Raw genomic sequence first — 16,732 nt, 5'->3', positions numbered from 1 at the left:
TGGAACTGGCACCTAGAGGGATGTTGGGGGGTGGGGTGTGTGTGCGTGCCCCTTTAAACCCACACATGTTCAGTCAAATGCCTGCATATGGAATGAGTATGCACCAATGCAAGGTACCCTCAGACTCTAAGGAGAATCTGGCAATCTCTCTCATACATCATTTATTTAAAACAGGATGTTTTACTTACCACCACTAGGAGGAGGACTGCACTGAATTAGGTACACAATGGCAAATAGGTTTTTGGGAACAAAACAGGCCTCATTATAGTGTATGTACTCTTTCTCACAACTGTTAGTGCATTACAAGATACTTCTATGATAGTGGGACTTTCTGACTTATCTTTCACTGAATTTAAGGGAAATCTTACAACTTCAAATAAATTGGACTGTAAATCTGGTAATTAGTTCATCAATATTTGAACTTTTATTTTGTTACAAGCTTAGTTTATTGGGGAAGGCATAAGATATTTCTCACTTAGAAAAAGTTATCACGAGGGACCAAAACACCCTGAATTAAGTGTGTAAATTATTATATACTTAAAACACAGAATGCTAGTTAATTCACATACCATAATTATTGATGACAAAGAAGTATTAAACAGGAATGTTTCATGGTAGTGGGCAAACACCTACAATTCCACCTCTTACAGACACCCCTCCCCACAAAATATCAATTTAAAAGATTTCTGAGAAGTTCTTTTTAACGGACAAGGGCATCTCCATCACTAACATTTGCAGTAGTAAATAAATAGGTAGCAATAGGTTCTGTCCAAGTATTACTTTTAGAAGACTGAAAATTAGTGAAGCCTAATATAAGGGCAAAATGCAGTCTAAACCTCACAGAGGGCCAAACTAGATGTGTCATTAAATGCACCTTTCCCATTGGCTCTGATGGGAGCTTTCCTCCCAATGCAAATAGGAGCTTTGGAGGTGCAATTTTCATCATCACAGGAGGTAAGAAAGGGTTAAGTTCCATCTCTCCTTCTGTCGTAATACTTATTACTTATTAGTAATACCCAATACTTATTAGCCCCTCACCACCTGCTATTTGCATTTTTTAAAATGTGCACGCCAAATGCAAGGATTTAATGCCACATCTGGTTTGGCTCAAAGAAAGATCAGGGTGGGAGACAATATAAACAGCAGCATGCAGTGCTATCTGCCCTTAAAAGTATAAGTGTACAAAACCTGTATATGTGCTGCACCATGCAATATTGAATGCAGACAAAAAATAGCTTTGCACTACCAATAGAACTATGGACAGGATCAGAATTTCTAAAGTAAGCGGGTTGCAAAGTAAGTCAGAGAGCAAAGAGGTTCAAAGGCAGTGCCACTAATCCTCTGGAATCACACACAAGGTTTAGAGCTCTCAGCGCTTGGAAAGCCCAAAATCATTTTGAATTTTGTTCCTCTTGGCATAAAATTAAGAAAGGAAATTATAAATGCAAAATTGAAGCCTAGCCAAACAATATTCTGTGCATGGTGAATGTTTGATATTTCTACTTGAGGATCTGATGAAATCCAGAAGAAAAACAGATTACGTCAACTATACTTCTACCACATTACCATCCAGCTGTTTTTTTTTACACGTGAGTGAGTGTGTGTGTGTGTGTGTGTATTATATCACTACATCCTGGGCAAAAGTCCTCCCAGAGGTAGATATGTCAAGGCTTCAAAAGTACAGAACCATGCCAATAAGAAAACCTACATTCCAACATCTAAATAAATCAACACTTAAACATTCCCGGTAGTTTTCTATGCAACATAATCAAAATGTGCTTCAAATGAGAATGAAAAGATCAAAGACAGCAGAAGTTCCCCTACTTGGGCTAGTTTATATTTTAAAAATACAACGTTCAGGCTTCTACTGTACAAAGAGGATGAAGTGCTGTTGCCAACGTATTTATATGATTACGATTAAGTTATTACCTAAAAAAATACATGTTGCAAGTACAGAGCTAAGTCCAAAGAAATTGCGGACAAAGCAGTGGACCTTTACATTCCCTAAAGTGTAGTTCTTAAATGATCGTGGTACCAAAAGCTGGTTGGGTTCTTTCCAGCTATCTCAGCTCTAAAGATGGCAAGTCTGAACAAAATAAAAGCTGTAATTTAGAAGAGCTAAACTACATCTGGAATGTTTCTAACATCAAATCCTGTTGCCCCAAATCTTAAAGAAAGACTTGCAGAGTCCAGATGAATTTTTACGTTGCTATTCTGCTTGATTTGCATTTATGAGAAATGTTGGTTGCATAGCAAATCACTATATTCTCCAAATCCAACAAATACTTCTATATTTAAGAACCTAGAGGAGGAAGGTAATCATGTGTTTAAACTGCATGATTAAATCTGTTTTTAGGTTCTACTGAAGTATAAAATATTGATAATCAGATTCTCCTGAGACTTCCCAAACACTTCTCACTGAAATGGAGTTGCACAAGACAGCATCAAAATTGTCCCTGGTGTATGGGTATCCTTTAAGATGTGTATGGGTTTTCAGCAACCCTTTTCAACTTCGGAGTTCCGTATGCCAAACAAGTACAATTTTTTGACACAGCTTGATAGATGTGCAGAAAACATTCTTTTCTGAAATAGAAACTGCTTAAATTAGAAAGAACAGCCAATGTTTTGGCAGTCATGAAGCCCTGCATGTATTTCAGACGACCTCAAGAATGTCACCACCTCTCAAATCAATTAAGTGTTTGCCTTCTAAGTTCCTCGGCTGATGGCTATTCTGGCGGAAGCCAGAAGCCGTAGGGTCTTCTCTCATTGCTGTAATATCTTGTTCTGTCACCTGTAATGAGAAGCAAACATCAACCACTGTAATCCTTTACAATAAGGTGTATTTCTGAGGACTTTAACACAGGCTCTTCTAATGTCATAGCAGACCCAAGTCTATTTTGGTTGTTAATATATTAGGCTGACCTTTACAGTAAGTTTAACAACTTTGAATCAAAGCCAACGGAGCATCTAACACTTTCCCATTGCTATGACAACACCCACCCACCCCTCTTTGATTTTTTACACTGAGATGATCTACATCAACTTCAAGCTTCCAACCTTTGGCCATAATCCAAAGGAGGGCACATGCACACTTACACACTCTCATATCTCGTTCTCTAGATTCCAGTCAATGCTCTCTTTCTGTCTCTAATAGAAGAGGCAACCATCAAATATTCTATCCCAAGGAAAGAAAGTAAGCCCGGTTTAAGATCCCTCCCTCAGAAGCAATTTCTTCTATTGTTACAAGGAATTTCCATTGGAACAAATGGAGCTGCTTTTGTGGTCATGTGGGTTGAAAGGATATTAAAACTGTCTGTGTTGAATTATTATTTTGGAAAAAGGAACAAACAGCCATTGTTAGCAGTTTACGAACCAGCTACGCTGCAGTGAAATTTCACAAGAAGCATAATGCAGTAATGGGCCTCCCTAAAGTAGTATGAACTGTGGCCAAGATCCAAAGAAGCTATGCATAGGAAAGTGGGGCTCAATGAGTTAAGCATGGTTCACTTGGAATGGAGCTAGAGGTGGTAACAGATCTGTATTTTGTATCTTTGAATTCAAACCACGAGACGTGCTGAAGATCAATAGTTTAGGTGGCTTTAAAAAGAACTATATAAATTTATGGAAGGTATAGCTCACAGGAATAGAGATGTCTGACAGCTAAAAGAAACTTCCATGTTTAGAAGCAGCAGCACCCTGAATAGCAAATTCTGGGGGAAAAAAGGTCAGGGAGAGCTGCTGTCTTTATGCACTTCTTGAGCCTCCCAGAGGCATCTGGCCAGCCACCACTGTAAATGGGGTGATGGACTGGATGGTCCTTTGGCCTAATCCAGCCAAATTTGGCCCTTTTTGTTAAGCCTTGTTACCTAGAGGCCTGAAAGAATGCAGTGGCCCAAAATGACCCTATTCTTCCTGTTGATCTGCTCATTCCCAGGTTGAGAATGAGAAGTCAGCAGTGCCAGGTTGTGGGTCTATGTTGGCTTTGTCCTAATTACAGGTGGCATGCTTTTATGGTTGTTTATTTGACTTCAGGTTACCATGACAAACTCAGGAATCTCTACTCTATTTTTGTGGTGTGTCTGACAACTTTCAGAGGTGTTATACATAATGGGTTCTTTGGAGCTTTGTTTTAGGTTCTTTTAAAATGGGAAATTACCAGTGTCAAATAATTATAACATTCATTCTCTTCATTAACAGCTACAGTCTGGCACTGGCTGAGATGGGAACAAGAATGCAAGAGAACATATTTCATAACACCAAAACAGACTCTACAAACACTCATCTCCAGTGTAAATATAATAGTAAATGTGTCAGAAGTATTCTGGTTTCTCACAGTAGAGTGCATTGTGCTCAGAGTAAATAAAGAAGCAGGATATCTAAGCTGGCATGCACTTATGAGTATGAGAGTTTTCCACTGCCCCTAAACATCAAGGATTAATAGTCACCGCTTCAATGAATAATATGAACTCAGCCTCAGACCATGCTTCAAGTCTCCCAGCAGATGGCACCAGAGGCTCATAGGCAACACCTTAGAGGAAAGTAGGACAAACCCAGTCAACAAAGCATTCCGCATAGTAAGCAGAATTAGGGTTATTTTGAAACAGATGGGCTCTACAGAAGCTGCAGTACTGAATATTACAGAGTTGTTTATTGTCTGGCTGGTTTGAAACCCAGGGATTATTTGCCTGCATCTAGCACTTTCTGTGTCACATTGGGTTTCATCTAAAGCAGAATAAAGTGAAAGCCCACTGAGATATATAGGTATACATTTTTTGTACTAATCCATTGTTGAATTCAGAACTTAAACTTGCTATTATGTGGTCTATTCAGCACAGGAGTGTTTTTCTGGAAAGATCAGCAGCATAACCAACATCCTACCCTGATGCATAATAGCCAGCTAACAGATTTAGTCAGCTGAGAAGAGCACAGAAGTACTATTTACTTTTTTATTTTGGAATGAAACATATTTACAACTTTGACACTTGTTTTGAAATTTGCATTTTAACGTAGTATAGCCAATAGCATAAAAGAGATTATCTTGGAACTCTCAAGAACTTTATGAGACAGTCATAGCCTAGTTAAACTGTAAGGCAAGTAGCAACCCTCCCTGTCATGAATGGGGAGAGAATATGAAGAACTTTTCAACTCAGAAGTTTAAGACACAGAGTTAATATACGCCAATGACGTACATGAAAAACACACAACTTAGCAACTATGAGGCACACTAGGGAACAAACAGTATAAAGAAAAAGTATTAAGATTTCTACGCATTATTAGTAGAAGAACAGACACATTTTTGTCTAATCCAGGTAGTAGTAAAATTAGGGGCATGTCATCAACATTTCACTATATGATTGTAATCATTATGAGAACACAGGGTAGTTGGAGTGCATTAGGTGATCATAAAAGAGTGCTTATATTTGAAAAATATGTAACAGACAGGATGAGAGCCCTATGCAGCTATTGTAAAAGTGTGTAGGCTCTACCCTTCTGTCGCATTTTTTGTTGTCCTCCGGGTGTAGAGAACAACTGTCTACAGCGAAGAGCTTTGTCTAGCCATGGAAACTGTGATTTTGAACTGATTTCCATGACACAGCTGCCCTCTACACAGAGAGGGCGACAAGGGTTCAACACAGCGGGTGTGGAACTAGTGCATTCCTACTCTTTCTCCTCACATGCAGAGCTTATATGCTTTTAGAACAACTGCCTTAGGCTAATGCCTTCTACTGGACCTCATGGTGTAGGAATATGCAAGCTTTCATCCATCCATCCAAGACTATTTCTAGGCCGTCTTTAAGGGTAGAACCTTCTTAAATTGGAAGAGATACAAGGAGCCATCTAGTCAAACTGTCCCCAGAGATACAAGTGTTCAATGCAATCTGCCATGACAAAAAGGCAGGCACAATGATGAGAGGTGCTTGCATAGCAAATAACCAAGAGTCCAATACAACTCTTTGGAAAATAAGCTCTGTGTATATTGTTACAGAGACTGCACCAGTAAAAGAGGTTGTCAAAAACTGTAAAAACAAAAACAAAAAACAGGAGACCAAAATTGTACTAATGGTGAGTATCTCGCATTACAAGTCTTGTCACCTATCTTTACTTTAGTCTTGATTAGATGCAACTTCAGATGACTCATTCCTAACCACAACTAGACATAGGCCTGGCTTGCATGGAACGAGAGTGATTGGTAAGCCATGGTGGCTTGTTAACCACCCCCTGTGCATCCTGGCTCATTTCCCTAATTACCCTTGCCGAGTGTGGGTTGCTGTGATGTCTGAAGATGGCTTGCTGGGGGTGGTTAACAAACAACCCAGAACCCATGGCCTGTTGTAGGGTGGTGGGGGTGGTTTTTTAACCACCCCAACAAACCACCCTCGCTGGGTTTGGATAACACAAGAAGCTACATCGGGGGTGTGAATCAGCAACCTAGTGCCCATGGATGCCACAACCCACTGTGGCTTAAGTAAGTGGGCTGTGGTGATAGTGTGGTGGGCTGCGGTGATAGTGTGAACCAGGTGACAATGTAAACATGAAGGGCTCAAATCAATCCATCATGGACTGGATGGAAGCATCCTCCTACAGCACAAAGAGCCCAGTTTCTCCTCTCTTCCCATACCCCATGCCATTCCTACCCCTTGGCAGTGTGCCAGGTCCATTATGGGGAAAGGGGGGCCAGCCTGCCAGCACCTCTCATATCCCCAGCCAGCTCAGTCAAGCTATTTCAAGAATATAAGAAGTGCCACCAATCCCTGAGCCATCTGTATTGGTCCATCTCTTCACCAGAGGTGCAATGCTCTGAGGTTTCAGAAGGTAATGATTTGACCCTGACAATGGGATTCCTCAGACAACTCTAAAAATCTGGTGACCAGCCAGATGGGCGATTAATAAATTTAATAAATAAATAAATAATAAAAACTGGGCCACTCGTTTCTAGATAAATACAAAATATTTCATTCTATATGTTTGTCCCCTCATCAACTGATCTCTTCAGCATGATGGACAATTGCTTGTCTTGCTGCCAAGGAAGTTCTACAGAGCCAACTACAATATGTATGTTAACACTGCCTAGAACAATAACTCTGGGCTTTCTTATTACTTTGGAGTAAGCTTCATCCTTCTTGCAGGGGGCACTAATAGCAATATTAGAATTCTTCGACCCATGTCTCACTTTGCAGCAGAGGGGTGGGGAAACTGCCGCCCGCCAGATATTGTTGGACTACAGCTCCCATCATCCCTGACCATTAGTCATGCTGGCTGGGGCTGATTGGAGGTGGAGTCCAACATCTGGAGAGCCACAGGTTCTCCACTCCTAGAAACGTAAGAGGAGCTATGCTAGATCAGACCAAGGGTCCATCTTGTCCAGCATTCTGTTCACACAGTGGCCAACCAGATGCCCATGGGAAGACCACAAGTAGCACATGAGTGCAAGGGCACCTTTCTGCTCGCTTTTTACCTCCTATTCCGGCAGGCCTTGGGGCCCTCAGGAACTAGCTAGTCACTGTGGAACGTCACAGCAATCTTTGTTCTTCATCTTCTCTGTTATTGTTACCAACATAACAAGAAAGAAACTGAACCCTGCGAAGTCACCACATGACCAGAAGATAATAAACCCAGGAAAATCCTGATAGCTTTATTGCTTTGTTCATGTTACATTCTTTGCTTGAACACATAATCCAAAATAACTATTTTTAGGTATAATTTATGAAGCCCTAAACAGGATTATGACGTATCATTTGGCTTCAGTGGAATGTTTACAATAAATGTTGGATTATAACTTCAGGCAAGGAACAAGCACTGGAAGCAAACAAAGATTTTCATTTGGTAACAAAAAACTACATATAAAAATCTGGAAAAAAATGACCTATAAGTAGACTGCTTTCTATCTAGAATGCTTTCCTCGTATTTGCCAACAGCTTACTTTAATCCTATGTTTTTATTATGGAAATATCAAACCAAGCCTTTTCACAGTCCAAAGAAATGTAACCTTTGAAGGTCTCTTATGAATATATTTGTAAAACTGCAGGATTAATTACTATATGCATACAAATCTACAGTCAGAATGTTAACTTTTATCTCTGTAATGGATAAAGAATTAGGACAAACATTCTTTTTCAACAAATGATTGGGATAGGAAAATTTGATAATGAATTATCATTTCATAATTTGTTGGAGGACAAAGAGTATTTCCTACTTTTTATCAAGTGGACTAAGAAACAGTTTTAGTAACATCTGAACTGGCACTAAACATCAGCTTCATTTTTGGCTTTAATTCACCTCAGATGACAGACTGTTTCTTCCCTAACAACACTGTTTGCTCTTGCCAATTACATTGTAATGCCGGGACACTATTTCATGTGTGTCCAAAGTTCACAAAGAGCTTCTGGGTACAGTATAAAGGACACATGATGCATTTACCCACCAGTCTTTCTATCGGCAGTGCTGTTTGTTTTGTTTTCCAAACATAAAATAGCAATGCTGTCCTGTAACACCCCATAAGAGACCCACTTATACTACCCATGAGTGAAAAAAGTAGTTTCCCCCCCACAAAAATACAACAGCCGCTTCAAATACATATGAAACCGAAAGGTGGGGAGAAAGGGATACACATTCAAGGGAAGAGCCTTGCTGTGCATATGGCTCCCTTGCACCTTTCCCCGCCTTGCTGACTTCAGCATCAGGAGGGAAAGCATGGCAGAGGCTTAAATTGCATAAAGTGCCCTGTGTGCAGTGGAAGGAATGCTCAAAAGGACCTTTAGAGAGTGAGCAAATGGGTCCCAAGGTCTTCAGAGAACACCTCCGCTTCTACCTGAGGCATCTCTGGATTACTAGTTCTAATAAACAAATATAATGACTCAATAAAAGATATAAATTGTAACCTGCATAATCCAGAAGCGCATACTGCAGAAGGCACACTGCAAAACTACTCATATCATTTCAATTCCTCCCCCCGACCCCCGACCCATAGGCCACGTACAATTTCTTTCTGTGGAGGAAGGAATAATTTTCTCCTTCTCACTACTCCCACAATGATCCCCGACACTATCCCTGAAAAAAAGTCCTTCAGTTTTGTTTTTCTAATTATACCTTCCTTCCCCAGATCCCAGACAATTAAATCAAATGCTCTGACTGACTAGGGTCTGAACACAAGCAGTTTCTGATCTCGTCAGTTTGCATACATTTTTATACACTACAGCATAAAAAAAAACTTCCCAGAAATGTTCCAGGTATGTGGTGGATACTTGTGCAAAAGTGTAACCTCTAATAGGTTTTCGTGACAGCCATACCAAAACCTACACAGTGCAATCTCAACAGCAGTCACATTTTTAGGGTCTAATTTTGGACTTCCCAGCTAAAACCACTATAGAAACGTGCAAAACTTGTTTGACCTGAGACTATGGTGGGCAGTGACTGCTCTACAACACTGTGGGTACACCCCACGTTTCTGAAAAGCTATTATCTGTATATAGTCACAGCATAAATAGAAGTGCATCAGCTCACAGCTGGAAACTATTTTGGCAAATAAGACAAAGACCTAACTGCATATGAACTTAATAATTATATCCATAACCTATGCCTATTCTGTGCCTCTTATTCCAAATCTGACAGCAACACTTACATTTGTTATGGATGATATCAGACTTTGCCATGTGCCTAGCTTACGTTATATTTTCCAAGATTCACCACCATTAACAGTCATTTTCTGTACATTTCAATCTTGGTCAACCCAGTTCTAGACTACTAGAAGCATGCTATTGTATACTTTAAAAAAAAGAAAGATGAGAGTCGCAGGAGTCCTGTAGAAGATACTAGTGAATCTTACATTGCATAACGACCCAAGACTAAGAAGAATTCAGGACTGAGGTCATTAATTGCTGGGCAAAGTGAATAAACAGGGAAGTGGCAAGAGTTATTTACATGAAATAACAGTTTCATCTAATACAATCTCTGAGGAGTTTTTAAAAAACTTAACTGCACTAGAAGATTGAATTTCATTTGCAAGTCTAAGAAAGAAAGAGTCCAATAGCATCTAATCTAATTTTGATAGAAAAGCAAAATAAAAAGGTACTACAATGTCTAGGAGTGCTAAACAGCCTCTTCTCCAGAAATCGCTTCACTCCAAACTCCAGAAGAAAGACACAACCCTTCATTGTCCCAAACCTATTCTCCTTTTCTGAAGAAACAGGGAGCAGTCCTTCTGTGAGTAATTTATTTACATCACCAAATTACCCAACAGAATGATGTTATCAGCAATAAACCTCTCTGGACTGGGGCTCCTATACTGCGTAAAGATTTCCAGCTCAGACAGATACCTCTCCATTAACACCATGCTCGCTCAGACATTTTATATTATGTGATCAAAACAGGTCATGTTTTGCAGTACTTCACTGATTTTGCAAGATGAGCCACAGCCATAATTAATGGGTTCGCATATTTCAGTATTTAGGCATATCTTAATAACAGCATGTACATCAGCTAACTATGCTTGCGGGTAATGAATCTTAACAAACACAAAGTCAAATAGTGTCAAAACATGAAGTAGTAAATGACCACTCTCCCAGTACCTTCTACGTACCGTTATGTGTGCTATTCTTTCTGTAGGGCATGCATTTTAAAAACGTGTTAATTCCTGTAGGGCACACAGATTCATTTCAAGAACTGTTAGACATAACCATAAGAATACATATATTCTGGGAATGTAATATAGTTTCAAGTGTCTCACAGACTTGTGTATCCACATTTCTGTGATGTTCAGCTGTTTCTAGTTATTTGTTTGTATTGACTGTACTAGAGACACCATTACTGTGACATCTTTTGTCTCATTAGTGATTTCAATGTGTATTATTAGTAACTCAATTTACTGACTTTTTTGTGGTAATTTTCATGTGGGAAGTAAACTAACACAGCTGTGGCTTTGTAAACAGAAGCCAATCATAAGCCACTGTATTTCCTGGGAACACAAACTAATGAGCATCCAGAGCTATTTAAAACCATTATTGAACACAACATAAGAGGGAGCACTTGGCACTTCCTGCATCCTGGCCAAGAACTGGAGTATATGCAAAAGTTTTAAATACTTGCATTCTATTAGGGTGTAAGCTGAGATACTACAGTCAGCTATTGAAACAGTAAGGTTTTGAGCTGTGCAGGACAGAATGTGGAGAGAGATTTACAAGTGTGAATATAAAGACAAGCTATTTAAGATGGATAGTTATGAAATGGCCAAAGACAGGACCTTTTCTATGTTGACACCCAGATTATGAAACTCCTTCCCTAGGTATATTTGCCTGGCAACACCACCAACGTTATCTTTTCAATAACAAATTAAAACTGTCCTGCTCTCCTGAGCCTTTTGGCAAATAATATGGATCTGCTTATGATTTCAACTGCTCTTTTCTATATTTTGGGTTTTATGCTGCATTGTTTTAAGCTGGCTTTAATGTGTACTTTTAAAAAATATTTGTAAACTGTTTTGAAGGCCAATCCTGGAAGAAAGGTGGGTTAGATTTTTTTAAAATTAAGAAAAAGGGTCCCTTTAACAGCTTTGTGGAAAATGCATTCAACAGGAGAAGGGAGGTAGGGGGAAGGCTAATCCTTGAATTGATTCAGGAAGCTATAATCACTCCCCAAGTAATTGTTCTTGCCTTTACCAGTTATACATTTTAAATTCCAGACATGTCCTTTGAAGACGATGTGCAACTTATTGTTTCAGAGTCCAAGGTTAGCCACGCTCCAATGACGGCATTTAGAGTCAAACATCATACAATCCACAGAGCAGGGAAAAACAAGGTTCCATCCCCCTTCCTCAAGGGAAGACTTGCCCCACAGTTGAACTCACATTATACCAATCACTATGAGCCACACATAAACAGGAGTAACAACAGTGTACCATCCATGGTATCTGCAGAGCAAGACAGCTATACATGACCTATGCAAATATGCTACCCACGCACAATGGAGAAGAAAAAGCCCTCCAGGGTCATGAGCCATATCTTCATCAGCCCAAATCTGACAATCAGATTTTGAGAGTAAAGCAAAACGCATCCAAAGAATCTATCTAAAAGAAAAATTTAGCTGCTTCCATCCCACCCAGCACCCTGAATCCTGCTGATTTCCCAGCAGGGGAAGGTACAGTCTGATTTTTAGGGGTGGGGCTACCTTTCTGACATACAAAAGTCACTAAAATAAGAATGATACCCTACATAATTGTTTCCCTCTGCCTTAAAATCCCCATGCCCAAACACTAAAGAGAGGGAGCAATCTTATGGCTCCTAGACAGCGGCTAGACAGCCATAGGATATCTGGTTTTCTGGGAATCAACGCTGCAGCCCACACTCCGAGGCTGCAAGAGGAGCGGCTGAAAAGGAGCGTTCCGGTGCTGGGAAGGCGGAAATGCCTGTACGACACATCCAATGTGTTGTACAGCAGCCTCCTCCCCCGCTCCGCCCTCCCGCAGCTACACAGCTGCAATTGGCTGTTTAGCCAAAAATGCAGGGCAGGAGAAGTGCAGAGGGAAAGGGAACGATCCCCTCCATACTTCTCCTGCCCTGCACTGGATAGGTGGTCGTCTCTGAGTTCGGAGGCGGCCGCCTATCTGAATAGGATTGCGCCCTTGGAGACTTAAAACTTAAAATACCTCAATAATTATTTTAGTAATTTACAAAATAATAACAAAGGCGTTTTCCAGATTTTAAAAAAGATCTAGAACCTACTTGTTAATTTAAGTTCAAGGCTCCCCATATTTTCATACACAGTGTTCCAATGAGTCTTTAGGGTAGGATTCTCAAAACTATCCAACTGTTTTAAGATATTGTTGCACAAGCCAACAGTGCTTCCAGCAGTGAAAATATATTTTCAGACTTGTGCTTAAAAATAGGAAAGATCTCTTACACAGGGAATCATCTAACAACTGTGTTACAGAAGTTCTTTATTAACCAGGAGGAAAAGACACCAACCAAATACTTCTGTAGATTCAAAGACAAAAGCTATGTATATCCATGTTTGTTTGGTTAGGCTGGGATCAGCTCCTCCTAGCATGTGAAAAATATTTGACTCTGACAAGCTTCTGCTTCATTGACCTACCTTCCTTTTGTAAAAAAATTAGGGTTGTATAAACTTACTCTCCCTTCAGAAGCTTGGAGTACTGGGGAGGATGTTACATTGCTCAGGATGTGGGATCCAGTATCCGTTACTCTAACACTGGTTTGAATGGACATGATTGCAGGAAGAGACTGAAAACATGAGAGTCTGTGTAGACTAGGGATGGTCAGGCACTCCCCTGTCTGGGTTCTCTGGGTGCCCGGCCAGCCCCTGCCCCTGGACCCATGCTCAAGTTCTCCACCACTCACCAAGCTGCCGGCACTCACCCAGGTGGCATGGTCAAGCTCCACGATTGCCATTTTATTTTCAAAAAAATGGCAAACATGAAAATGTGCATATGCAAATATATGCATTTGCACAAATGCACATATGCAAATTTTTGCGGTCGACATTTCATTTTCCAAAAATAGTGATCGCGACGCTTGATGAGGCTGCCAGGGTGACTGCAGGCGGCTCGGTGAGCACAGGCAGGGGTGGTGCTGGATTCCCTGGCGGAATCAAGTGCCCACACTACCCCTAGTGTAGACGCTGAAGTCCCCTGCAGGTGACACCATTTCCAGCTGCCCCGGAGCTATTACCCATGCTATTCCATCCACTATCATTGGCTGGAGGAAATACAGTACAGAAGTAGCGCAGCCTTGACCAGAAGCTACATGCCAGTTGTTGACATGGGTGTACTACCATATCTCCCATGAAGAGAGATTTCATGTTTTGATAGTTGTAGTGCTTTTCCTTATAAAGAGAGAGCAATATGGATTTGAATCTTGGAAGGAATCAGGTCAGGAACATCCTGGTGTCAACTATGAAGAAATGTAAACTTGGAAAATGACAGAAGAAAAGGAAAATGCTAATTCATGAGGCTCTGCTTCATTTTATTTTCAAGTATCACCCTAAAGAAATATAAACAATTATTCATCAACATGCAACACACCTTCCAGAGATTCTCAGTATGAGGCCAGAATCTTACCTCTGTCATTTAGACTGTTTCTTACTGCCCTCTCAAACTGTTCCTCTTCATTCAGTCCTCCAGTATACAAGTTGTAGTCTCTTGGCGGATAGGATCGGTAACCTGAATATCTAGAATTCTCTGCACAAATATGAGAGAATAAAAATTAATGTATGGATAACGGAAGTGAATACACAATTCCCCCGACACTTTGTTTTTTTAAAAAAACTTTTTTGCCATCATGCTGCCGCATTTGGTTGGCAAATAGCTGCTTTTCCCTGTTGTGCTAGTTATGTTGCACAAGTGTTGGTTTACACTAGCACAATGTCATTAGCGCTAGCATTGGGACACTATTGGGTACTACCCTATATGTAAATATGGAAACACCAACTGCAAGAAAAGTGCATGCTTTATAATAACAGGTAAGTTACAGTGCCAGGGAAGTCTTTATGTTAAAGAATACACCCCACCCCACCTTATTTATTTATTTACATTTATATAATGCCTTACATAAAAGCTTAAAAAGCCATTACATTCTCTATTTGGGTTTACTTGTAATCCCAGCATGAATATAAAGACTATTGCCCTGATCCGGCTAAGCATTCTCAGGATGAAAAACCAGCTTCTGCGCACATCACGCTATCTGTATTGAGAATCATATATAGAAGCAGGTGCTGAATGCACGATTCCCTAGCCTAATCCAGCAGCTGGGTCTGCACTTGTCTAGCCCAGCAGACAAACCTGGAATCCTATTAGCTGTTTAGAAGGGTGCGGAGAGGGCTAGATTCAGTCTCTGCCCCATCCCACTTCCTTACTAATAGCTGATCAACAAGATTCTAATCTCTTTTATTCAGATGCTGTGCGTCCTCAGCTTGATCAGGGCCTGTATGTATACAGATATTTTACTTGCTCTTTTATTAAGAAAACACATCTTCTGGTAAATGAGGCAACACTATAAAGACCAGGAATGCACTCCTGCACAGTGCTTTTCTCTCACCATTGAGAGAAAGCCAACCAGCCCTAACACATCCAGTAATCAAGGACTGCCTGGGCATGTTGACTGGCATTTCTAAAACATTTATTTCTTTTTGGTCAAAAAAATATAAAATTAGATGTAAGAAGTTCTTATAATAGATGATAAACAGCACTATCTTATGCCATGGTTACTCAGATGAAGGCCCCACTGGGCCAGTTTGCACATCATGCTAAGCCACCCTGAAGATATGCCATCATTTGTTGGTTATTTTCTCAATAACCCAAATTTCTTTCAACAGACGTTCAAGTGCACTGTGGCTTGCCGTGGCTTGCTTTCCCCACAGTCCTCCTGCCTGTTCCCAGCATGTATCTCAGGCACCTTTGCAGCAGAAATCCTCGTTTTCATGTTCCCTGCATTAGCACCCATTCTGCAATGAGCCCCCTAGGGTTGCCAGCTTACAAGGGAAACTTCCCCCTGCCCCAGCATTAGATTGCCAAATGCATATAATTTTTTGAGCCCTTGTGAACACAGTAACACATTCCCAAACTTAATTTTTTTATTCGGTGTCTTGCACAAGTGAGCAAGACCGCCCCTCTGCTATTTAGCCCAGCATACCAATAGCACCCTCTTGTCAGTGTCCTTGTCAGTTTCATCATTCACTTCGGTGCTTCACTGCTAGCAAACACCTTTTTTTTTTGTAAAGGCTGCTTCACTTACTACTGAATTATACCTGCCTGAAAAGCTCTCCCCCACCCCTTCGTGCTTGTTGCTTCTCTCCACTGTGTCCATTGCTAGCTATCAGATATACTTATAGATGGCAGGGATAGGTAAAGATACACAAATTTCAAGGCAGAGCAGGGAGTGGGTGGGATCAGTAAATATACACAACTTTCATGGCAGAGCAGAAAAGTGGAAGGGAAAATTATGAAAATTACATAGCCTTGGTCTTTCAAATGTACACACTTGTGCAAGACCATTTTTTTTAAAGGTTGTGAACATGTTTGGGACACTCTCCAGTGTCCTTTCTTCTCGATTTTTAGGAGCATGGAGTGGAGTACAGTCACAAGGGATGAGGGAGGATGGCAGCAGCACTAGCGAGGAGTGGCAGGGCTTTTCACTGCTCTTGCCAGGCAGCTCTCTAGCCATGCCAGGTTCAAACGTCATGATAAGCCACCCAGAGCAACCCAACAACAAGCCATGGGTTCTCAGGGTGGCTTGTTCATGGAAAACAACCCATAATGAAAAAATCACTCCAGGTTCAGATCTCATGACAATCTACCCTGAAACAACCCATAGTGACAACCCACCTTGGCTTATCGTGCCATGAAACTAGGTCACTATATTCAATAGGGTTTACTCCCAGATAAATGTACTTAAGACTGAAACCTTAGTTACTTACCTGGATTGTAGCTGTTTCTTTGTTCTGAAAAGCCAGTCGGAGAGATAAAGCCACCTAGCGAGAATAATGCAATTAATATTCACAAACTTTTAAAATATGATACTGCCCTTTTAAAAGGTTTGAGTTTAACGCATTCATGTATCTAAGAGTATATTTGTTGTGATTCCATCCTGGTAATGTAGCTATTGATTTTCACCATTTTCTTTTATACAAGTTGTACAGTAATAATGATAAGGGATAATTCAGGAATACTGAAACAGATTTTTAAAAATCTCAGTAACTGTTTGAAATGCTGATGTATATATTTATT

General features: G+C 40.4%; 1 protein-coding gene across 7 annotated transcripts in view; it reads right to left on the bottom strand.

Moving 5' to 3' along the window:
• Nucleotides 1-400: 400 nt before the first annotated feature.
• RHBDD1 (rhomboid domain containing 1) overlaps nt 401-16,732 on the bottom strand; it is a 41,719-nt gene continuing 25,387 nt past the window's right edge. For 6 of the 7 annotated variants that reach the window (XR_014789584.1, XR_014789583.1, XM_084847138.1 and 3 more), the window contains 3 exons: nt 16,423-16,476; nt 14,069-14,188; nt 401-2,791 (listed from right to left, as the gene is read on the bottom strand). Coding sequence is in view for 5 of the 7 variants with exons in the window: in XM_084847138.1 (XP_084703264.1) it covers nt 2,727-2,791; nt 14,069-14,188; nt 16,423-16,476 (239 nt within the window). In the remaining 2 variants the exon portion in view is untranslated. Of the gene's footprint in view, nt 2,792-14,016; nt 14,189-16,422; nt 16,477-16,732 lie in introns of those variants that run through there. The other variant, XM_084847136.1, reaches the window with a different exon arrangement.

Source organism: Heloderma suspectum, chromosome 3 (assembly GCF_057233095.1).
Source record: "Heloderma suspectum isolate Gila_16-S chromosome 3, 16-S_ref, whole genome shotgun sequence".
Taxonomy (NCBI): Eukaryota; Metazoa; Chordata; class Lepidosauria; order Squamata; family Helodermatidae; genus Heloderma; species Heloderma suspectum.
The sequence above is the reverse complement of the archived record's forward strand: the minus strand, read 5'-3'. Positions and strand labels throughout refer to the sequence as shown.